The 24,481-nt window shown below is 32.7% G+C and overlaps 1 protein-coding gene across 23 annotated transcripts in view; it reads left to right on the top strand.

Moving 5' to 3' along the window:
• LOC105471070 (diphosphoinositol pentakisphosphate kinase 2) overlaps positions 1–24,481 on the top strand; it is a 77,252-nt gene that overhangs the window by 19,458 nt on the left and 33,313 nt on the right. For 19 of the 23 annotated variants that reach the window (XR_011624834.1, XM_011723428.3, XM_011723421.3 and 16 more), the window contains 14 exons: positions 1,399–1,553; positions 2,810–2,911; positions 4,023–4,184; positions 6,173–6,294; positions 7,895–7,996; positions 9,094–9,180; positions 9,917–9,992; positions 10,081–10,190; positions 11,145–11,230; positions 13,506–13,631; positions 13,770–13,891; positions 14,466–14,648; positions 21,462–21,603; positions 22,357–22,580. Coding sequence is in view for 22 of the 23 variants with exons in the window: in XM_011723428.3 (XP_011721730.1) it covers positions 1,399–1,553; positions 2,810–2,911; positions 4,023–4,184; positions 6,173–6,294; positions 7,895–7,996; positions 9,094–9,180; positions 9,917–9,992; positions 10,081–10,190; positions 11,145–11,230; positions 13,506–13,631; positions 13,770–13,891; positions 14,466–14,648; positions 21,462–21,603; positions 22,357–22,580 (1,799 nt within the window). In the remaining variant the exon portion in view is untranslated. The remainder of the gene's footprint in view (positions 1–1,398; positions 1,554–2,809; positions 2,912–4,022; positions 4,185–6,172; positions 6,295–7,894; positions 7,997–9,093; positions 9,181–9,916; positions 9,993–10,080; positions 10,191–11,144; positions 11,231–13,505; positions 13,632–13,769; positions 13,892–14,465; positions 14,649–21,461; positions 21,604–22,356; positions 22,581–24,481) is intronic. The other 4 variants (XM_011723423.3, XM_024789489.2, XM_024789493.2 and 1 more) reach the window with 1 other exon arrangement.

Genomic DNA, 24,481 nt, shown 5'->3' with positions numbered 1-24,481 from the left:
ATAGGTATATGAAAATATGCTCAACGTCACCAATCATCAGAGAAATGCACATCAAATCTATAATGAAATATCAACTCATCCCAGTTAAAATGGCTTTTATCAAGAAGACAAGCAATAAGAAATGTTTGTGAGGATGTGGAGAAAGGGAATACTGTTGGTGGGAATATAAATTAGTAAAGCCACTATTGAGAACAGAATGGAGGTTCCTCAAAAAACTAAAAATAGAGCTACCATATGATCTTGCAATCTCACTGCTGAGTATATGTCCAAAAAAAGAGGAAATCAGTATATTGAAGAGATATTTGCACTCATGTGTATTGCAGCACCACTTGGAATAGCCAGTATAGAAACAACCTAAGTGTCCATTAATGGATAAAGAAAATGTGGTACCTATAGACAATGGTATACTATTCAGCCATAAAAAGAATGAAATCCTGTCATTTGCAACAACATGGATGAAACTGGAAGTCTTATGTTAAGTAAAATAAGCCAGGCAAGAAAGAAATATTGCATGTTTTCACGTGTGGGAGCTTTAAAAAAAAAAGATGAACTCTTAGAGCTTGAGCATAGAATAATTGTTACTGGAGGGAAGGGTTGCAAGGATGACGGGGATAAAGTGAGGATGGTTAGTGAGTATAAAAATGCAGTTATATAGAATGAATAAGATCCAGTATTTGGTAGCATAATAGGGTGACTGTAGTTCACAATAATTTATTTTATATTTTGAAATAACTAAGAGTGAAATTAGAATGTTCCTAACACAAAGAAATGATAAATGTTTGAGATGGTGAATACCCCAACTATTCCAATTTGATTATTAGACCATTGTATGCCTGTATCAGAATTTCATATGGACCACGTAAATATATACAACTACTATGTACCCATGATGGTTAAAAATAACATTTAAAAAAGAGATAAAGTAATCATCGTCTGAAGCAGGAAACTTTTCTTGTCTAGAGGTAAAAATTTAACTTTCTAATTGAATTGCTGGCTTACTTTGCATATGAGTTACTTTCTAACTTAAATAACTTCATGTTTTACGATATCTGTGATACGAATAATCTCACACAGTTTTCAGAAGATGGTGACATTCTTGAGTTACTTCTCAGTCTTGATATAATAATTTCACGTCTGACTTTGAATTCTGTGGTGTGGTAGTGTGAAATGGTAAGTCTGTAAAATTTTGAAGAACTATAGCTTTTAATGCCATATATATCATAAACGTTGACATATGTTATTTATATAAACATGTATGATTGAAATCAAGTGAGTACATTATCCAAATTTACTTTTCTTTTACGGTCTTTTAGTAAAAAAAGTCCTCGATAATAATGTGGTGTCCTGATAATATAATAAGAATATGTGATATTTCTTGCAATCATGTTTGTTTTATAGAATGTAATCTGATTGAAGGGGAAGATCATGTAGAAGTAAATGGGGAAGTTTTTCAAAAGCCATTTGTAGAAAAGCCAGTCAGTGCAGAAGATCACAATGTTTACATTTATTACCCAACTTCTGCTGGTGGTGGAAGTCAAAGACTCTTTAGAAAGGTAAAACGTTTGTAACTTTTGTATGAATACTCTTCTTTAGACATTGTTGTGTAAGTGTTATTAAAAGCAATCAAGCATTTAATTATGGTTAAATATTGAACTCTTGAAAATGTATCATTTAGAGGTAAATTTATAAAACTGATATACTTTGTTAGAAAGGCATGGCATCATTTTAGTTATTTAATGTTGTTAAGCAGAATTTCTGCCTGCAGAATGCCAGGAAGGATACTTGACTTTTCCTTTCCCTCCCATTTTGTATATCTGTCAAACTAGAAATTCACTTAAGCTGTAGCAGTCTTTTAGAATAATGGTCCAGAAAAATAACAGCTCATAGAAAAAGTAACACTGATAACTTTACATACCTGAAAGTACACTTAATTATACTCATAATAAAATAAATGCAAATCAAATCTAGATATAATGACATTGTATTACTTTTTGGATTGACAAAGATAAAAAATATTGAACTAGTTGAGAAATAAGCACAAGGGCAAACATTGTTGGCAGAAATACGAAGTAGTGTAGCCTCTTAACAACATAATTTAGCAATGTATCAGAATGTAAAATGCATATACATGTATAAAAATTGATGAAAATTCAAATTAAGAACACAGTGAGATACCATTTTAACATCCATTAAAGTAGCAGGTATTAAGAAGCCTAACAGTAACAAGTGTAAACAAGGATGTAGAACAGTGAAAACTTACACATTGCTGATGAGACCCTACATTGTTAAAATAGTTGAGAAAGATTTTTCATTATCTTCACAAGTTGAATATGAGCACATTTTATCACCGAGCAGTTCCACTTTTATTATATACCTTAGGAACACTCATACAAGTTTGCTGTTGCAACACATAAGAACGTTGAAAGCAACGTTGTAATCACCAAAGCTTGGAAAACAACCTAAACATACATTGATAGGAGAATGGATAAATTCTGGTGTATTTATACAGTGGAAAATTCTAGAGTAGTAAAAATGAACAAGCTTACATGCAGCAACCTGGATGAATCTTAGGAATATAACTCTTACTGTTCATTGTATTTCTATACTCTTTAATATGTAAGTTATGGTAACAATAGAGACTACTATAGTGCCAAGTATGTAGTAAGTTTTGTTAATTATTTGTGGATTAAAAATGTATTTGAAAATGTCTAAGATGGAAATAGGTGGTTAATAAACTATTTGTCATTTTATCATAAAAATGAGGGAAATAATTTGCTTTTTTATATCGATGGACATCTTTTGTTTTCAGATTGGCAGTAGAAGTAGTGTTTATTCTCCAGAAAGCAATGTACGAAAAACAGGCTCATATATATATGAAGAGTTTATGCCCACAGATGGTACTGATGTTAAGGTAGGATTGATTAAAATAGATTTTAGTTTTATATTTCAAGTTTACCAATGATATCAGAAAAAGAAGTTAATCTTTAACTGTATCTAACCTTTATTCAGGATCTCTTTCTTTTTGATTAGGGATTCCTCATGTTTTGTACCATCAACATCTTTAGCAGTCTTAAGCCTATGGACTCTTTTTTAAGAGTAGTGTTTTTAAATGCTTTAAACATGTAAGATTATGATGGAGACAAATTTTATTAAAATATAATAAAATATTTAAAAACCAACTTTGTGTTATACATAATAAGTCTTTAAAGGGGCATTAAATAATAAGATAGCAGGGATAAAGGTCTAATAACCATCACAGTTTCCAAGCAGTGATTAGTGTGAGGTTTTGAGATCTGTGACAACTATGATGTGATATAAAACATATCTGTCATTTTAGTTGGTGACAAATAAGGTCTTAATTGCTTTACCTTCAGCCATTCTTTCTCTAACCGGAATGTTTTCTAAAGTATAAATCTGAGTATGAATCCTTAAAAGTTCTCTAGTGGATCCTTATTGACCACAGGATAATAACCAGATTCATAATCCTGCCATACAAGATATTTTAGTGTCCTCTGTTTGTCTTATAAACCTCATTTCTTACAGTATAAACTACATCAGATAACTTGCCAATACCTGAATACATCATGCTGTTCATGCCTCTTTCTTTTACTTTTCTTCTCTTATCTGCACTCAGATTCATACCCTCACCCTTTTAAAGATTTTCTTTTGGGATTTTTTTTCCCCTATAATAGTTATTTGCATCTCTCATTTGTTAAACTAAAACAATTTGAAGACAGCAATCACATTGTATACATCCTAGTATTCCTTCATAATACTCAGTATAATAGTTCTCTATAGAGAATGAAACTTCACTCTACCAATTTTGCCATATAATGATTACTTACAACCTTTCCCAATGAACTGAAAATTTGGGCATGTAAAATAAAAAGATGTGTCTATTATTGCCTGGATTCAGAACTAGTTTTTAGTTATTGATTTTCACTGGATTTGTTGTCTGCTGGTTACACACACACACATACACACACATATGTATTTATACATTTATTTAACATTTTTGAAAGGTTTATACAGTGGGTCCAGATTATGCCCATGCTGAAGCTCGAAAATCTCCAGCACTTGATGGCAAGGTGGAACGAGACAGTGAAGGAAAAGAAGTAAGATATCCTGTTATTCTCAATGCACGAGAGAAATTAATTGCTTGGAAAGTCTGCCTTGCTTTTAAGGTAAGATGTTATACAAATCTATAGATCCTTATAAAGGTAAATTCTAATTTTCTTTTTTGACTAAGACATTATTGGTGCTTATAATTGGAGAAGTAAACTGAGAAAGTAATTAATACATCTGAATGGTTCATGTATTTTTCAAGGGATTCTTGTAGTGCCAGTATATTCTTTTGCATTATATAAGAGAAAACCTGGTCAGTTTATTCAGAAATTAAAATTACAGAAATGACTCAACTAATCAGTGTTTTAGGGTTATTGTCTAGTGTACTTTTTGAAACTGGCTTTAAGTGTTACTTTCATATAATTGGTAAGTTTTTTTGTTAAATGAAAACAGTTCTCAGTGGTCTAGCCCTGGCGATTGATTCTTTGGCCTAATATATGATAAAAGATGTTCATGAAAACAATATAAAAACATAACTTTCTGTTTTTTGTTTTTGTTTTTGTTTTTTTTGAGACAAGAGTCTTGCTGTCGCCCCGGCTGGAGTGCAGTGGCACGACCGGGTTCAAACTATTCTCCTGCTTCAGCCTCCAGAGTAGCTGGGATTACAGGCACCCACCACCACACCCGGCTAATTTTTGTATTTTCAGTAGACAGGGGGTTTCGCCATGTTGGCCAGGCTAATCTCAAACTCCTGACCTCGTGATCCACCCACCTCGGCTTCCCAAAGTGCTGGAATTACAGGTGTGAGCCACTGCACCCAGCCAAAAACATTTCTTAAAAAAAACTTTTTGACTTTTGACATTTGACTAATTCTCTCAATCTATATTGTTAGGTTTCTTCCTAACTACTATATAGTAAAGATTTAAATAGAAATAGTACAACCTTCATTTAATGAAGGATAAAAATTTTACCTTTTTGAAATCTTGCCTTGGATCTATAACTTAACGGCTAGTATATATTACTGGCTATTAAACAATAAAGAATTACTTTGTGCCTTAATAATTTGAAGTGTCTTTCATGGAAGGAATGTTAGCCTGTAAATAAGTTTTAATAGCTTTATAGAAATCCTTTTATTATGCCAGGATTCTGAAAGCTGTGACAAAAAAATCACATTCTACTAATACCTGATGACTGAACATCAAATGTTAGATCAGAAAGTTCTTAGAGCCTGAGTGGCAAATTCATGCCTTTTGGCCATTTTCTTCTCCCAAATAAAGTAAGTTTATTACAGGTGTTCACGAATATGTGGTATTGGGGGTTTAAAAGATCACAGGATTTTGACTGGGTGTGGTGCCTCACACCCGTAATCCCAGCACTTTGGGGTTGCTGAAGTAGGTGGATTACTTGAGGCCAGGAACCCCAGACTCACCTGGCTCACATAGCAAAACCCTGTCCCTACTAAAAAACACAAAAATTAGCCTGGTGTGGTGGCACACACCTGTAGTCCTAGCTACTTGGGTGGCTGAGGCACAAGAATTCCTTGAACCTGGGAAGTGGAGGTTGCAGTGAGCCAAGATTGTGCCACTGCACTCCAGCCTGGGTGACAGAGTGACACTACCTCTCAAAACCAAACAAAACAGATCACAGGATTTCCTCTGGAATATGTCCTCAAAACTGTTCTCCATATCTGCCCTCCCTCTTTTTTTTTTTGATTAACATGATGTAATTTCTGCTATTGCCAAGTTTATTGTTTTTTGTTTTTTTCAGATCCTTTAACAATTTTGCTTTTGTTTTTAAATTAGATGTTAATTGTAGAACTTTGTGATAGAATATATTATTTGGGGGCCTCTCTAGCCGCTTATGCATTATTGTTCTACATCTACTTTATGATAAAAGACTTAAATAATCATATAGCCTCTATAATGTATTTTCAGAGTACTGAAGTTACAAATAAATAATTTCTTTCATTTCTTATTGTGAAGTAAACCAATATATAGTAATATACTTTTAAGCATTTATAAAATTTGATATGTTCTGATACGACTAGAAAACTGTGAATCTTAATAATTTAAATTAAACCTTAAAGTTTATAACTTATTTTAAATAGCAAACAGTTTGTGGCTTTGATTTGTTACGGGCCAATGGACAGTCCTATGTCTGTGATGTCAATGGCTTCAGTTTTGTGAAAAATTCCATGAAGTATTATGATGACTGTGCAAAAATACTTGGGTAAGAATTTTTTAAATTTTCTTTTTACCTTCATATACTAGTTTTTCAGAAACCAAATAACTGTTAACATTAAATGGTCAGGTTTTTTTAAGCCTTCTAGAGTAAAGATCAGTGTTCATAAAATGATACCCCCGAAGACTATGCCAGATCCTGAATTATACTTTGGCTTATCAAAGACAGATTAATTTATGATCAGTATAGATGAAAACCTTTAACTTCATACGTTTACAAATACTATAACATGTTGATTATTAGTCAAAAGTTTATTTGTTAGAATACATTATTCCTCAAATTTTTGCCATGTAACTACAGTGGAAAAGGTTTTCTTTCACTTAATGGACAAAATTAACATTCATGAAATAAATAAACAGAGTAAAATAGAAATATTTAGAATTCATGACTCTTTTGCATGACAATTCGTTCTACAAGCATATGTTACTTGATGATATTTTCATAAGATTGTCAAGTGAATGTAAAAAAAATATTGTAGGTAGAAATGCCGTTTTTATATTCTTCAACCTGTTTTCTTTATACTTTGATTCAGAAGACTAGCAAGGCAATAACTATTTTTAAGACATTTCCAGGTATATATGACAAATCCATAGGAAACTTACATTAAAAAATGTTCAATAATTGGAGCCAGCTTTTTTACTGGTTAAGTATCCCTTATCCACAATGCTTGGGACCAGAAGTGTTTTGGATTTCAGATTTTCAGATTAAGAACATTTAACCCATAGTATGTTTCAAAGATTTACAAACTTACCCTTAAAGTGATGTTAGGGAGAGTTTACTAAATTTTAGCATAAATAAATGCTAAATTTAAACAAAACCAAAAAGTAAACATTTTTCCATTTTTAACCTTATTGGTATAGTAGTGATTTGTTAAGATGAACACAATATTTATAGTAGCATTTTAGGTGTTCAATAAACTGATAAGAACTTATCAGTAGCCACACAGAAGAGACAATCTTGAATTTCAGAATGTATGTAATTAGATATGATGTAATTGTAGTGATTTCTTTGAATCCAATGCTGATTGATATTTTAAAACTAAAGCAAATAATCTCAAATTTGTGAAATCCCATTGATGTGTCTAATACATCAATTTAGAACTGCTGATTTTTATTTTTTCTTGATCAGAATTTGATTCTGTGGGTTATTTTTTATGTGATGTAATCACTAGATATTTTAAGTCTTACGATTCTCTCTCATTATCATTAAGTACCCAGTTTTGTCTTTTTTTTTTTTTTTTTTTTTTTTTTTTTTGAGACGGAGTCTCGCTCTGTCACCCAGGCTGGGGTGCAGTGGCCGGATCTCGGCTCACTGCAAGCTCCGCCTCCCGGGTTCACGCCATTCTCCTGCCTCAGCCTCCCGAGTAGCTGGGACTACAGGCGCCCGCCGCCTCGCCCGGCTAGTTTTTTGTATTTTTTAGTAGAGACGGGGTTTCACCGTGTTAGCCAGGATGGTCTCGATCTCCTGACCTCGTGATCCGCCCGTCTCGGCCTCCCAAAGTGCTGGGATTACAGGCGTGAGCCACCGCGCCCGGCCAGTTTTGTCTTAAAATGTACTAATTTTAAGTATTTCCTTTTTTGTCTTGAAGAAATATTGTAATGCGAGAACTGGCTCCACAATTTCATATTCCGTGGTCAATACCCTTAGAAGCTGAAGATATCCCAATTGTACCAACTACATCTGGAACTATGTAAGTCTGAATTGTTTTCATTTAGAAATTGAGTTCCCCTTGTCATCTGTGCTATTAGGATAAAAATTAAATTTCCGAATGATGATTAGACACTTTACTGTGTATGATTTCATATGATTCAGCTTAAAGATAAAGTAGTAGATTATACGTATTTATAAGGGTCCACTAATTGTTACAAGTAAACTACTGAAACATGCCTGGATAATTATAGAATTGTTTAATCAAGCCATAAAAATAAAAAAGGTACCAATAGGTATGTTACTTAAAGGTTCACAGTGGTCTTACAACTTTTGCTCTCTCAAGTCATATCTTGCATAATTATACCAGTATTGCGAAAATGTTTCATAACATTCTATTACCGAAAATTATTCCTTTAAATTCATGTCAGTTGACTGAATGCTTTTTTTTCCACAACTTAGATATTTATATTAACATGTTAAATATCCTGAGATGTACTGATGATAGGGGGAACAAATTTTATTTTTAATCAGTATTTTTCATACTGATTTAACACAAAAGTGTTAAATAAAATTTTTTCAGGTAACTCAGCTGATATCCTGCAGGGTTATGTTCTGCAGTTCACACTTCAGCAAACACTAGATTATACCTCTTAATTCTAGCATGCTTCTAAGATGATTTTATCTTCCAGTAATTTGAGTTTTAAATACTTGTTCTCCTTACATGGGCAAAACTTAGCGAATATATACATATAGCAACCATCATGTAAAGTTTTATTTTGATTTAATGAAGTCTCAGTCTGTAATGATCTAATGCTACAGAGCAGATATTTAATAAAGCTCAGAAATTGTAGTCCGTCTACTTTTATCCCAGAGTTAAGGTAGCCATTTCTAGAGAAGAAAAGGTTATATTCTATTATATAGCTTAATATCACCCCCCTCCCCCAGCTTCTTAAGTTCATTTTGAATTTGATTTCATAAAGTTAAAACTAGATAGTTGTAAGTATTATTCTTCGTGGGAAAGATCTTGAAATGGTAAAAGATGGCTCTAAATAAATGATTAAATGTTCATATTAATCTGAATTATACAACACAAATCTTTTTTAGAGAATTAAGAACATATATATTTTTTCATTTTAGGATGGAACTTAGATGTGTCATAGCTGTTATACGTCATGGGGATCGAACACCAAAACAAAAAATGAAAATGGAAGTGAGGCATCAAAAGTATGTTTTAAGATGAATAATTTAACATGCATGATATAATTTTAAGATTTCTGATAAGTGATCAACTCTTTTGATTAATACATCATATAGAAAAACTTTTATCTACCCTCTCTTGGCCATTTATATTTAAACCAGTGGATGCATACAAAATCCATTTAAAATATGTTCATTAGCATCTAAAATTATTGTGGCAATATTCATAAATATCATCAGTCTGCCCTGGCTTTCATTTATTGTCATAAAAGTGTTCTATTTAATCTTTGCTTATCACTCTCTTGTATTGCATTCTGAGAGTGAATAATCCCTCAGCCTTTTAGAAGAAAATTCGTAGAATGAAAGTTTCTGTTATTTCTATCCAGTGTTTGATTTGGAGATGATAAAATTTGAAAACCCTGAACCATTAAGTATGTGTTGACACAAGTAATTTTCAATGTGTATGCAATGACTTCAGAAAATATATAATATTATGAACTATAATTGTATGTTTGGTTTCCGTGAAAAAACTTTGAAAAGTAGTATGGTGATTACTAGTTTGGTATCATTTAGGAAAGTACTAAGTTTTATCAGTCAAAGTTGAGCAGCAACATGTATAGTGAAAGAGGAAACACAGTACTTGAAATCCTTAGATCCCAAGTTCTAGTCCCATAGCTTATCATTTATTATTTGTTAGTTTAAACATATATTGGTAATGTTAATTATTGCAAGTGACTAACAGTGTTCTGTCTTTTTTTATAAGATTTTTTGATCTTTTTGAAAAATGTGATGGATATAAATCAGGGAAATTAAAACTCAAAAAACCAAAACAGTTACAGGCAAGTGTATTTGCTTTCTTGTTTAGTTTTAAATTTTTTAATGGTAAAATTACATAAAAATTCAATTTTCTGTTACTTTATTTTATAGGAAGTGCTAGATATTGCACGACAGCTTCTTATGGAGCTGGGACAAAATAATGATTCTGAAATTGAAGAAAACAAGCCAAAACTTGAACAACTTAAGACTGTATTAGAGATGTGAGTATCTTTTTGAAACCCTTAATCGCGATACTACATATAGCTCTTCTTTTTTATGTATGTGATTTTCCATTTTAATTACTTTCACAGTCTGATCTTTTTACTCTTTGTTACTATAGTTGAGACGTGAAGGAAAATCTAATGTGAAAAAAATAGATTGTTGTATTGAAGGTTTTAGCTCTGGTTTTAATTTAGGTGAGAAGATTAAACAAGGACATCAGATTTGTGTCTTCTGTGAAATACTGCTTAGAATCAAGGCCACATTGCTAACTTGACCATAGATTCATTGCAGTTTAAATATAAAAAATTTGAGCTTTGCCTTAATCAAGTAAAATGGATACCCATCAATATTCCTGTTATAGCTTTACATTTTTAACCTCTTATAATCTTATTTCCTTTATTTCTTAAAACACATACATCTGTGTTTTTACATATTTCTGTACTTTATCTCTTCAGAGTTGTCTTTTTTTTTTTTTTTTTTTTTTTTTTGAGACAGGGTCTTATTCTGTCACCCAGGCTGGAGTCAGTGGTATGATCTCAGCTCACTGCAACCTCCCCCTCCCAGGTTCAAGCGATTCTCATGCCTCAGCCTCCCAAGTATCTGGGACCACAGGTGGACGCCACCATGCCTGGCTAAGTTTTGTATTGTTAGTGGAGACGGTTTCACCATGTTGGCCGGGCTGGTATTGAACTCCTGACCTCAAGTGATCCGCTCACCTCGGCCTCCCAAAGTGCTGGGATTACAGGCTTGAGCCATGGCACCCATGCCTGTAATTTTTAGAAAAACATTTTTGTTTTTAATGTGGTTAGAATGATTATATGGTGCAATTTTTTTTTTTTTGGCTAGAATATTTTGAAGAATTAAACAGGCGATTACAGATAAAAGGGAGCATGAATATGTGAGATTTAGTTTTTCCCTACATTGTCTATTCTGCTTATCATTTTATTTTTCAGGTATGGTCATTTTTCTGGAATAAATCGTAAGGTTCAGTTGACCTATCTCCCTCATGGTTGTCCTAAAACATCTAGTGAAGAGGAGGGTATGTCATTCTTAATGCTTATACAGTAGTTTTATTTATATGTAGTAACTTGTTATTCACTGTTGATTACTTTTGGACCATCTTTTGCTTCGTAGTTTAGGACTGGCATGGTGAGGAAAAATAAAGTGGAATTATCTTAGCTATGCTTCCTTTAAATAAAGGATACATTTTTACATCACCTATTCTTTAAATAAAGGATAGATTTTATTATTTTGAAAACTGCATAGGACTTCCTTTTAACTGTGAGATTGTTTCAGAAAACGTATTTATTTATAACTGTTATTTAATGGGCCCCTTACATCACCTTTTGATAGCAGAGGGCAGAGTATCTAAGAAGAAAGCCCAAGAAGTACAAAAAGACTTTGAAAAAATATACAATTAACCTGTTTTTAAAATAAATGGATATTTTCTTCCACCCAGTAAACCAGAGTAAGTGTTTAAACAAGTTTGGTCTCCTAAGAGCAGTTAGTATCCACATTTATAAATACATTTACCTTACAAAAGAAAAGGGTAGGGATTGAGGAAGTCATTTCATAGAGAAATGCAGATGACCAATAAAATAATATTGATAGTAATAAGAATCTGTCTTGCCTATCATATTGGCAAAGTACTTTCTTCATTTCTGTTTTAAACTGGTAATAAAATGTGCTGATGAGAATTCATTGAGACAGGATTTCAGTCTATAGTAGAAGTATAAATTGGCACAGTTTTTTGAAATGTAATTTGGCAGTATATCAAAAACTTCAAAAGATGTTCTTATGCTTTGACCTGAATTCTGCTTGTCAGAATCTAACCCAAAGAAGTAATCAGATGTTCAGGGAAAGATTGATCTATAGGGATATTCATAGTGGTATTACTTATAGTAGCAAAAATTAAAGTAATGATTATCTTAAATGCAGACACAAATTTATAATAATTTATATATATATATATTTTAACATTTGATATATTGCTCTTATCACATTTTGTGGTTAATAGTAATACAGGTTAATTTTCTATATCTTAGTATTTATCATCAAAAACATTCTGTAAACAAATAATTTAAAAAGTTAGGTAACTAACTTTCCTTCCGTAAATTAATATTGATCTATATGACAAAGCTCACAGAACTGCTGACTAGCTGCAGGTGAAGGGGTGATTTCCTCTCACCTTTTAAAGAATCATTATTAAGTTCTTTTAGTGCTTATAATGCTTATTCTTGAATTACTTTTTTTTCAGAACCCAACACAGATCTTAATATGAAAAGGAGTAGGTCAAAATTAAGTACAGAAACTCATTAACTTATAGTATTTTCTTTGTCCAAGAAAATACTTTGATGTGTAACATGCAGAGATTCCACAAGTTCAAATTTAAAAAGCTGCTCTTGATTACCTTTTGTTTGCATAAAATTTATTAGATTGTATGAAATTTATTAGATTGCATAAAATTTAAATTAGAATAAATGTTAGGCTCTGTCATCTCACATCTTCCTAAAAATGATGCAAATCACCGATTTCCAATCTTAAAAACGTGTATCTGGCCGGGCGCAGTGGCTCACGCCTTAATCCCAGCACTTTAGGAGGCCGAGGTGGGTGGATCACTTGAGGTCAGGAGGTCAAGACCAGCCTGGCCAACATGCTGAAAACCCCGTCTCTACTAAAAAGACAAAAATTAGCCAGGCGCCTATAGTCCCAGTTACTCAGGAAGGTGAGGCAGGAGAATTGCTCAAACCTGGGACGCAGAGGTTGCGGTGAGCCGAGATCTTGCCACTGCACTCCAGCCTGGGCGACCAAGCGAGACTCTGTCTCAAAAAACAAAAAACAACAACAAAAAAATATATATCTTCTTCACTTCAACTAATGTATTTTCTTTTATGGGACAGCACTGAAAAGGGTGCTTGATAGCAAGGCACATAAAACCTGGATTCTGGCATCAAGGAGCTGTCAATCCAGCAGACATAGCACAACTAAATTAAGTACACTGAAGAAATTACTATGAAAACAGGCAAGGGAGAAACGTTACATCCCTGAAGAAAATTGGGAGGCATTTTTCTAAAGTATGAGAGAGATTTTCAAATTTCAGTAAGATTTAAACAGGAATAGCAAGGGAGTATTCCTTACCAAAGCACTGCCTACAAACAGCATTAAGGGACATATATGCAACAACATTTAAGGAAGAAAATATCCTACATATGGGCCATATTTCACCACAGAAGAGAGCACAGACAAAAAATTAATCTTAAGTCTGTTTAAAAAAAAAACTTAACATTTGTTTTATTCATTCATATGTGTCATAGACAGCCGAAGAGAAGAACCATCTTTACTTCTGGTTCTAAAATGGGGAGGTGAATTAACTCCTGCAGGCAGGGTCCAGGCTGAAGAACTTGGAAGAGCTTTCAGGTGTATGTATCCTGGAGGTCAAGGTAAATCTTAGAGTTTTCTTTAATTTGACTAATTTCATAAATTGTATTTTGAAATCCTCATTTTTGATGTTATTAAATATTTATAGAAATACAATGAAATGAAAATATAGCTGAAGTGATTTGAGGATTTATTTTCAGGAGATTATGCAGGATTTCCTGGTTGTGGTTTACTTAGATTACATAGCACCTACAGACATGACCTCAAAATATATGCCTCTGATGAAGGACGAGTTCAGATGACTGCAGCTGCTTTTGCAAAGGTACAAATAATTTTTTTTTAGAATTACTAGAGTTTTTAATCTAATACTGCATCTTAAAACATTTTTGGCTGTGCGCAGTGGCTTACACCTGTAATCCTAGCACTTTGGGAAGCTGAGGTGGTCAGATCATTCGAGCCCAGGAGTTTGAGACCAGCCTGGGCAACGTGACGAAACCCTGTCTCTACAAAAAAATTGAAGAAAAAAAAATGAGTCAGATGTAGTGGTTCACACCTGTAGTCCCAGCAGCTCAGGAGGCTGAGGTGGGAGGGACCACCTGAGCCCAGGAGGTCAAGGCTACAATGAGCCAAAATCACGCCACTGCACTCTACCCCAGGCAACAGTGTGAGACCCTTGTCTCAAAAAAAAAAAAAAAAAAAAAAATTTTAACTAAGGAATATTTAAAAATTCTGTATTTGGAACTTTCAAGTAAAACCCTAAAATGACAATAATCAATTGTCATATTAATAAAGTTTATTTACTGTAAACTTTATACCTTATGAAAATCAATATGTAACAAATATTATTTTACATATTAATTTTTTAAATTCGTGTTTTCTTTATTTAATATGCTTAGGGGCTTTTAGCTTTGGAAGGAGAGCTTACGCCCATTCTTGTTCAAATGGTGAAAAGTGCAAATATGAACGGTCTTTTGGATAGTGATAGTGACTCTTTGAGCAGTTGTCAGCAACGTGTGAAGGCAAGGCTTCATGAAATACTTCAGAAAGACAGAGATTTTACTGCTGAAGATTATGAAAAGGTGGGTCTTAGCAAACTCTTTTATATTGTGAAATATTACACACACACACAGAAAAGTGATAACTGCATAAAACATAAATGTAGAGCTTATTGTATTATAAAGCAAATACACATGTTATCATCCTCCAAGTAAAGAAATAGAACATTGGAACAACTTTGGCTTCTGTATGCCCCTTCCCAATCGCAACCCATTCCCTACCTCCTCAAAAAAACTACTGTCCTGACTTTTTATATTCTTTTCATATCCAGAATACTTACTTGGATAATGAGTATAGTCTCTAACCAGTGTAGTCTCATTTTGGCTTTTTTCTAACTTTAAATCTATTGATTTTAATTGACAAATTAAAATTATATATGTTTATAACACAACATGTTTTAAAGTATATATGCATTGTGAAATGGCTAACTCAAGCTAATTTATGTATTACCTCACATCCTTATATTTTTGTGACGAGAACATTTGAAATCTACTCTCAGCAATTTTCAAGGATAAAATACATTGCTATTACTATAATCACAATGTTGTACAATAGAGCTCCTGAACTTATTCCTTTTATCTAACTGAACTTGTGTATCGCTTGACCAACATCTTCCCAACTCCTTCCTTTTCCAGCCTCTGGTAGCCATCATTTTACTCTGCTTCTGAGTTTAACTTTTTTAGATTCTACATATAAGTGAGATTACACATATTTGTCATTCTGTGCCTGGCTTATTTCACTTAACATAATGTCTTCTAGGTTCATCCATGTTGTTGCTAATGATAGGATTTCCTTCTTTTTAAGGCTAGATGATGATATTTCATTGTGTATATATACTACACTTCCTTTATTCGTTCATCTGTTATTGGACAGGTTGATTCCAGATCTTATCTATTGTGAACAGTACTACAATAAACATAGGAATGCAAATATCTCCTTGACATATGATTCCATTTCCTTTAGTTATATACCTAGCATTGGGATTGTTGGATCATATGGTAGTTCTGTCTTCAGTTTTTTGAGCAATGTTCATACTGTTTTCTATAGTGGCTCTACAATATTAATTTACTTTGGCTATTTTTTAAGGTTCATATAATAGAACATGTTCTATTTTATATGAGACTTCTTTTATTTAATATTTTATTTGTGAAATTCAACCATAGTAAGTAATGGTCATAGTTAGTTAATAATCATTGCTGTGTTTGTTGTATTCCATTTCAGGGTTGGCAGAACTTTTCTGTAAGACACCAGATAGTAAATATTTTATTAAAAAAAATTAGACTTTGCAGTCCAAATATGGTCTGTGTTGCCTTTTTTTTTTTTTTAACTGCCTTTTAAGCAAGTAAAAACCATTCTTAGCCCATGGCCTGTGTGACAGGCCACATTTGACCTGCAGGCTATAGTTTGTTGACCCATGTACTATTTTATGAACATATTACAATTTATATATGCTTTATATTATTGTTAGAGTTTTGGACTGTTAGGATTAAAGTTGCCATGAATACCCTTGTATGCCACCTGTGCAATGAGCATACATTTCTCTTGGGTATATTGTAGGAGTGGAATTATTGTGACCATGGTATGCTTATTTACAATGTTAGTAGGTGATGTCAAACTGTTTTCTAATGCCATTGAGCTAATTTACAGTCCCACCAGAGGTCCATGATAGTTGTCATTGCTTCACATATTCTCCATTCTTGGGATTCTCAGATGATTCCATTTTGGCCATTCTGGTGGATATACCTAGAATTCACTTTATTGTGGCTTCAGTGTCTGTTGACCATTTAAATATCCTCTTGAATGAGGACAAGTCTCTTGTCTTTTTTCTATGAATTGTCTATGTTTTTCTTCTTGAATGGCAGAAGTTCTTTATTCTGGATATGAGCTCTTTGTTATATGTAGATAACACCACCTACTCTGAGCCTTCATGTTGTCATGATTCTTTTCTTTTCTTTCTTTTTTTTTTTTGTTTTTTGTTTTTTGTTTTAGAGAAAGGGTCTTGCTTCATGACCCAGGCTGGAGTGCAGTGGTATGATCATAGCTCACTGTGGCCTAAAACCCCTGGGCTCAGGCGATCCTCCTGCTTCAGCGTCCTGAGTAGCTGAGATTACAGGTGCATGCCACCATGCTCAGCTAACTTTTTAAATTTTTGTAGAGACTGGGTCTCACTGTATTGCCAAGGCTAGTCTCGAACTCTTGGCCTCAAGTGATCCTCCTGCCTTGACATCCCATGGCTTTGGAATTACAGGCATGAGCCACCAAGCCCAGCCAGTAATATCTTTTGATAAGCAGAAGTTCTAGTTTTTCATGATTTCCAAGTTCATTTTTTTCCCCTTATGGTCAATGCATTTTAATACATTGTCAGGATATCTTTTTCTGACTAGAGGCCATAAGGGGTATATATATATATTCATTCTATAAATTTACTGTTTTGCTCTTCACATTTATCAGCAATCCAGATAAAATTGACTTTTATGTGTGCTATCAACTAAGAATATCAAGGTTGATATTTCCCCTAACTATATGTACATCTGGGTGTCCCAGCAGAACATACTGAAAAGACTGTTCTTTCCCACTACTCAGAAGTACCGTCTTTATTATATATGTGTAATCGGTTTCTAGACCCTGTATTCTGTTTGTTGATCCTTGTGCCAATGAATAATATCTCCCAACATGCAAATGGATCCTTCTTCAAGTGTTTCTTGGCCTTTTTTTTTTTTTTTGCATTTTCATGTAAATTTTAAAACAAGCTGGTCAAAAATACTGTTGGGATTTTTTATTTAGGTTACATTATATCTGTAGTTTGTGCAAATTTACATTTTTTTCTCTAGTCTTTTAATCTGTGAATGTGTAGCTCATTTATTGAGATATTCTTTAATATCTTTCAATAATGTTTTATAATTTACTTCACAGAGTTCTTGTGCATCTTCGTTAGATTTAGGCTGAGGTGATTGATATTATGCAATTATAAATGGCCCCTCTTTAAAAGTTTCATTCTCTGTTGTTGGTATGTAGAAATATAATTAGTTTTAAAATATTGAGATTATAGGCATCAACCTTGTTGAACTCATTAGTTCTAATAATTTATCTAGATTTGTTTGATTCTTTAACAGCACATCCATATGTTTTTTGCTTTTCCAATCTTTGTTTTTTAAAAATTATTTTTCTTGCTTTCCATAGCTAGGACCCTCAAAACAATATTAAGTAAAAGTAGCATTTCTAGTAACACTGGACATTAAATATAAAGTTTTCTGTAGATATTGTATATAGCTGCCCTTCTTCAAAATAAGGAAATTTCATTGTTTCTATTTGGCCAATAGATTATAAAAACTTACTGAACTTTGTCATATTTTCTTTCATCTATTACATCATACAGTTTTTTTGAATGTGAAACTAACTTTAGTTCTAGAATATCCTCAACTTTTCCATGTATGATCTTTTTCATTCATATCACTGATTTTAGTTTGCTGATATTTTTGGTTAGGAATTTTGATCTATGTTAATGAGTCAGTTTGGCCTTTACTTTTTTATTTTTGTTGTGTCTTTTATTTCAATGTCAGGATTATGCTAGTCTTGTAAAATTAGTTAGGAAATACTTCCTATTTGAGGGGAATAGTATATGTACAAATATTTCATTAAATTTTTGGTAAACCCTTTACTGGTAAATAGTATGGTAATTCCTGTGGGTGTTTTCTTTGTGGGAAAGTTTCTAATTATGGATTTCAGAGTAGTTTAGTACTTCTCAATTATGTTTATGTCAGTATTAAATTGCATTTTTTAGAAGTTTGTTCGTAATTTCCTCTTTAATTTCTTTGTAATTTGTGTAGGATCTATAGAGATGTCCCTTTTTCTTTCATAACATTATACTTTTTTCCTTTTTTTCTTGATCAGTTTCACCATGGTTGATTAGTTTATTAGTCCTTTCAAAGAACCATTGTTTAGATTTGTTAGGTCTCTGAATTATATGCTTATTTTCCATTTGATTAATTCTCATTGCTTAGTATTTTATTTCTTCTACCTCTCTAGTTTTATTTTGCTATTTTTCTGATTCTCAAAATTAATAACACCAGGTGAATACTTACTAAGTTATTAATGGTCTGTCTTTTACAAAATATGCACCCTAGGCCGTAAATTTTCCTTTATGCACTCTTTTGACTGGAGTCATTTATTATATTCATAAATATAAATATTTCCAACGGAGAAACAGCCTTAAATTCTAGACTCACTTTCTGGATCACTGACCTTTGAGTTTGCTTCCATAATTCTTTACCATCTTGTTATTTCACAGATTCCTTAAAACATAAGTATAGAAATTCTTTGCCCAGAATTTTTACTTACCTTCAGTGGATATATTGGTCCAAGCTACCTAGTTTATTATAACCAGAAGTAGAATTGCACTTTATATTTTTTTATATTTGTAGAAACTTACTTAATGTGGTTAAATAACTTGCCAAGCTAAATGTCAAAACTGGAATGTGAAACTATATTTTTATTGATGGCTTTTATTAAATTCAAAAAAAAGAAATCATTACAAAGGCATAATAGGATAGTGGTTGAGAGCACCAGTCTGTAGCCAGACTACCTGCATTTGAGTCCTACTCCTTCACATCCTAGTGGTTTGATCTTAAGCAAGTAGCTTAACCTCAGGTAAGTAACTCATCTGGGAAAAGAAAATAATAGATGCCTAGAGTTATTACATGTAAATATATGTCAAGTGGTCAGAACTATATTCACACATGTTAAGAGAGTCAGCAGATTGACATCAAATTCCATTAAGTTAGAGTATTTCTGCTAAATTTTCTTTAATGATAATGACAGCTAAGGTTTAATATTTTTTAACATGAATTGAGTCTTTTACTTCCTCCCTGATCTTACTACTATATAGTTCACCCTTAGACAATATTGGGGTTAGAAGTGCCAGTTCCCCTCACAGTAAAAAAAATTAGTGTTTAACTTTTGACTCTGCAAAAACTTAACTACCAAGTTAAGCCTACCTCTGACTAGAAGCCTTAGCAGTAATGTGAACAGTGAACATATATGAAGGGTCTTCAAAAGTTAATGGAAAATGCTCATTATGCAAAAACTATACACAAATTTCAATTTTTTTATAGTAAAATAAACTCGTATTAACTTGTTATAAAATGTCTGAACAGGATTTAGTTTGAGGCACTAACAAGAGTAAGACATCAGTTTGAAGAGAGCCCCTGTGAGGGCAACATGAATTCTGCTAAAATTGAAACAAGAACAAACAGCAAATTTATGGCAAAGCTTAAGCAAAAAAAATGGTGAAATCATTGATACTTTACAAAAAGTTTATAGGAACAGTTTCCCAAAGAAATCAGCAGTATACAAATGGATAACTCGTTTTAAGATGGGACAAGATGATGTCAAAGATGAAGCCCTCAACGGCAGACCATCTACATCAATTTTGCAAGGAAAAAATTAATCTTGTTCATGCCCTAATTGAAGAAGACCAATAATTAACAGCAGAAACAATAGCCAGTACCATAGACATCTCAGTTGATTCAACTTACACAATTCTGACTGAAAAATTAAAGTTGTGCAAACTTTCTGCTTAATTTGGAGTACCAGAACCATTGTGCTCAGATCAGCTATAGATAGTAGCAGAGCTTTCAATGGAAATTTTAAACAAGTGGGATGAAGATCCCGAAGCATTTCTTTGAAGAATTGTAACAGAAGATGAAACTGGTTTTACCAGGATGACCCTGAAGACAAAACGCAATCAAAGCAGTGGCTACCAAGAGGTAGAATTGGTCCAGTCAAAGCAGAAACAGACTGGTCAAGAGCAGAGGTCATGGCAGTAGTTTTTTGGGACTCTCAAGGCATTTTGCTTCTTGACTTTCTGGAGGGCTGAAAAGCAATAACATCTGCTTATTATGAGATTGTTTTGAGAGAGTTAGCCAAAGCATTAGCAGAAAACACCCACAAAATCTTCACTACAGAGTCCTCCATCGTGACAATGATCCTGCTTATTACTCTCAGAAAAGGGCAGTTTTGCAAGAGTTTCAGTGGGAGATCGTTAGGAATCTACCTTGTGGTCCTGATATGGCTCCTTCTGACTTCTGTTTGTTTTCTAATCTTAAAAAAAAATTTAAGGGGCACTCATTTTTCTTCAGTTAATGTAAAAAGTCTGCATTGACATGGATAAATTCCCAGGATCCTCAGTTTTTTTAGGAATAGACTAAATGGCTGGTATCATTGCTTACAAAAGTGTCTTGACCCTGACAGACCTTGTGTTGAGAAATAAAGTTTTTTACTTTTATCTTTTAATTCAATTTTTTTCACATACTTTTTGGAAGTTCCCCAATATTTTGTATATGTATTCCATACTCTAGTCCTACAATAGAGTGAACTAGAGAAAAGAAAATGTTAAGAAAATTCTAAAGTGAGCTAGAGGAAAGAAAATGTTATTAAGAAAATTATAAGGAAGAGAAAATATATTTACTATTCCTTAAGGGGAAGTATATCATCTTAGAGGTCTTCATCTTTATTTTCACACTGAGTAGGCTGAGAAGAAGGAGGAAGACGAGGGGTTAGTCATGCTGTCTTAAGGGTGGAAGAAGTGAAGGAGGTGGAAGGGGAGGCAGGAGAAACAGTACATTTTGGTGTAACTTTTAGGGAAAAACCCTGCATATATGTATGTGGTCCTTTGCAGTTCAAACCTGTGGTGTTCAAGGGTCAACTGTATTTTGTGGTCATTTTAATTTCTGCTATGGAATTATTCTCCAGCTACTGGAAAATTTTGTATATGTATATTGTTTTCTTAGACAATTAGGCATAACCACATATAAAATATATACTTTACTCATTTGTAGCTTACTCCATCTGGAAGCATTTCTCTTATCAAATCAATGCATTTAATTAAAAATCCTGTGAAGACCTGTGATAAAGTTTATTCCTTAATTCAGAGTTTGACTTCTCAAATCAGACATCGAATGGAAGATCCCAAATCATCAGGTAAATATGTTTTTCTTAGAGCATAGAACAAATAAAAGTTACTATTCAATTAAGCGTTTTAAAATATGATGCACCAGTCTTATTTTAAGAAATAAGCCTTTCTTGAGAGCTATGTGTAGTATGAGTTAATATATATCAAGCAAAAAAGAATGGCTAAGTTATAGTGGTTTTTATCTATGACAGCATGAAAGATAAAATATTATCATTTGATTATCTTATGCAGCATTGCCATATAGTTAAGCAGTGAGGAGACAGGGTAATAAGAAGGAGCAAGCAATAGGAAAGTGATCTAGGCTCTGGCCCCAAAGCTTAGTTGGTTAGTAACTTAGACAACTTTGGCATCTTGGGTTTTTTTCTGTCAGAAAATGGATCAGTTGGACTATTTTTAATGTCTAAGGTTCCTCTGCTAAAGATAGTCTACCTATTCACTTAGTTATGTGAATCTAATAAGAGTAACAGTATTGAAAATTAAAAATATATGAGCTTAAAAGAGCTTTGTTAAAATTGTTGCCCTTTTTCTTCTTCTTGTTATTAAAGTCTATAATATATGGAAAAAGTCTTTTATAAGCCTAGTTCCTAACCCTTCAAGTCTAAAAAATATATGGTTGCTAGTAGTCTATGCCTATAGTAACTTCCTAACTTCATACCGTTGTATTTTTGACACTTTAAAAAGTTTCTAATTATTAACATATTAATATATATTCTAAATCAGATTTTTAAGTTGTGTAAACTAAAAATGTTATGTTGTTTTAGATATTCAGCTTTACCATAGTGAAACATTGGAGCTTATGCTACGTAGATGGTCCAAGTTAGAGAAAGACTTTAAAACAAAGAATGGAAGATACGATATTAGTAAAATCCCTGACATATATGACTGTATAAAATATGATGTCCAGCATAATGGTTCCTTGAAATTAGAAAACACAATGGAATTATATAGGCTTTCGAAGGCATTAGCAGATATTGTTATCCCTCAGGTAAGTCATTCTTAAGAAGCAATTTTCTTACAATATTAAATAAATACATACTTTTAAAATGTCTGTTGGTGGAAAAAAATGTAGTTGGTTTTCATGTCCTTGGAAAACCAGTAACTTTAAACAGGAAATTAGGTAATTATGAATTTATATTTTAAGCTTTTTATGGTTATATTGATCACATTATTTGATTTTCTAATAGTTTGATTACAGTGACATTTTTTAGTAGACTATATTTATTAGAGCAGTTTTATGTTCATAGCAAAATCAAACTGAAGGTACAAAGATTTCCCATATGCCCCCTGCCTCCATACATAGCACATCCTCCCCCACATTATGATTATCCTCCACAAGAATGGTGCATTTTTTATAACTGATGAACCTACAATGACACATCACCCAGAGTCCATAGTCCATTAGGGTTCACTCTTGGTGTTGTACATATGGGTTTGGGCAAATTTATTGTGACATGTTTCTATCATCATAGTAGTATACAGAGTATTTTCAGTGCCATAAGAATGTAGTAATTTTTTTTTAATTTAAGAATTGATACTCTTAGTAATAATATGCGAACAAGCTAAAGAATGGAAAATAATAATTCCATATGGAATAAATAAATTCAGTATTTATTGAACACCTGTTCTGCATCTGCCATCTATATATGGAAATATGTGGGGAGTAAGACATAAAGATAGTTGCGGCCTTATATGAAATTTTTTGCAAATCTTTTTATGCAAAAGTATTTTGAAAATAATGTTTAGAGGTCAAGATATACATAGTTGTTCTTTTGGGGGGTGTGGGTCTTTTCATTATAGGAGAATAAAAATAAAGGTGTAATAAGAATTCAAATAACTAAAATGCAATTAAACAGAATTGGATTGATAATAAAGGGGCAAGTGACAAAATATATTGAGATCAGGAATGTGTTAGAAGAATAAAGTTCCAGATGCCATTTTTGGACCTTTTTTCAACTCAGTAGAAGATTATTTGGATATTGTAAATAGGAGGTTGGAGTAGATCAGATATTCCAACTGTGGACTACATAAAGTTTGACAGCAGGAAAATGTTAAATATATGAAAAAGATAAAGATTGTGAAACAAGTTCAAAAAGCCTAACTTATGAATACCCATGTATAACAATGGTTAAAATAACTGTTCCTTTCCTAATATACATAGACAGTACAAGAAAACCTATAGATTTTGAAAAACTGAGAATTCAGACAGTTGTACAACTTACCTATAGGTATTTGTGTACATGTTAACAATTAGCTTGTTTCTTCAACATGAAAGAGAACTATATATTTGTTTGATCAGATATATAGTGTAGACAATTTTAGGTATATTGTATGAACCTGTGATTTTAAAAATTATTTTTAAAAGAGGATGAAAATATCTCAGACTTTACGAATATGTCTTTAGGTCTTACTTTAGGAAACATTTACTTAGGAAACAGGACTCATTCCCTCACAATTTCTTTCATTTACCAAATGAAAAAGGTAAGTTTTATTCTGTAAAAGACAAGTTTTATTTTGCATAATAAAATGTTTCAGTTTTGTAAGTATGCTTTTTAACAATTAGCTGTGAATACGAGACTTTAAGATATTTATGGTGGCTATAAGCACTTTTCAAGGTGGGCTTTCAGTATATCTAAATTTATCACCTACTCAGAGGCTAAATAAATACACAATGCTTTGTCTAATGTTTAGCATAACCATGTCTGTGCCATTGCATTGCTTATTTAATCTCACCCCTCTACTGTTTCCATTATATATACTAAATATTTTACAACTGGGAATGAAAAATTAGTCTCTAAGAGTTGAGCCCAAAAGAAAACTCAAGTGTTAATGGTATTTTAGATGGTCATTTCTCCTCCTTACATGGTGTATGTATTTCAGGTGTATTGT

This window comes from Macaca nemestrina, chromosome 6 (assembly GCF_043159975.1).
Source record: "Macaca nemestrina isolate mMacNem1 chromosome 6, mMacNem.hap1, whole genome shotgun sequence".
NCBI lineage: Eukaryota > Metazoa > Chordata > Mammalia > Primates > Cercopithecidae > Macaca > Macaca nemestrina.
This window is presented reverse-complemented; position numbering and strand designations above follow the sequence as displayed.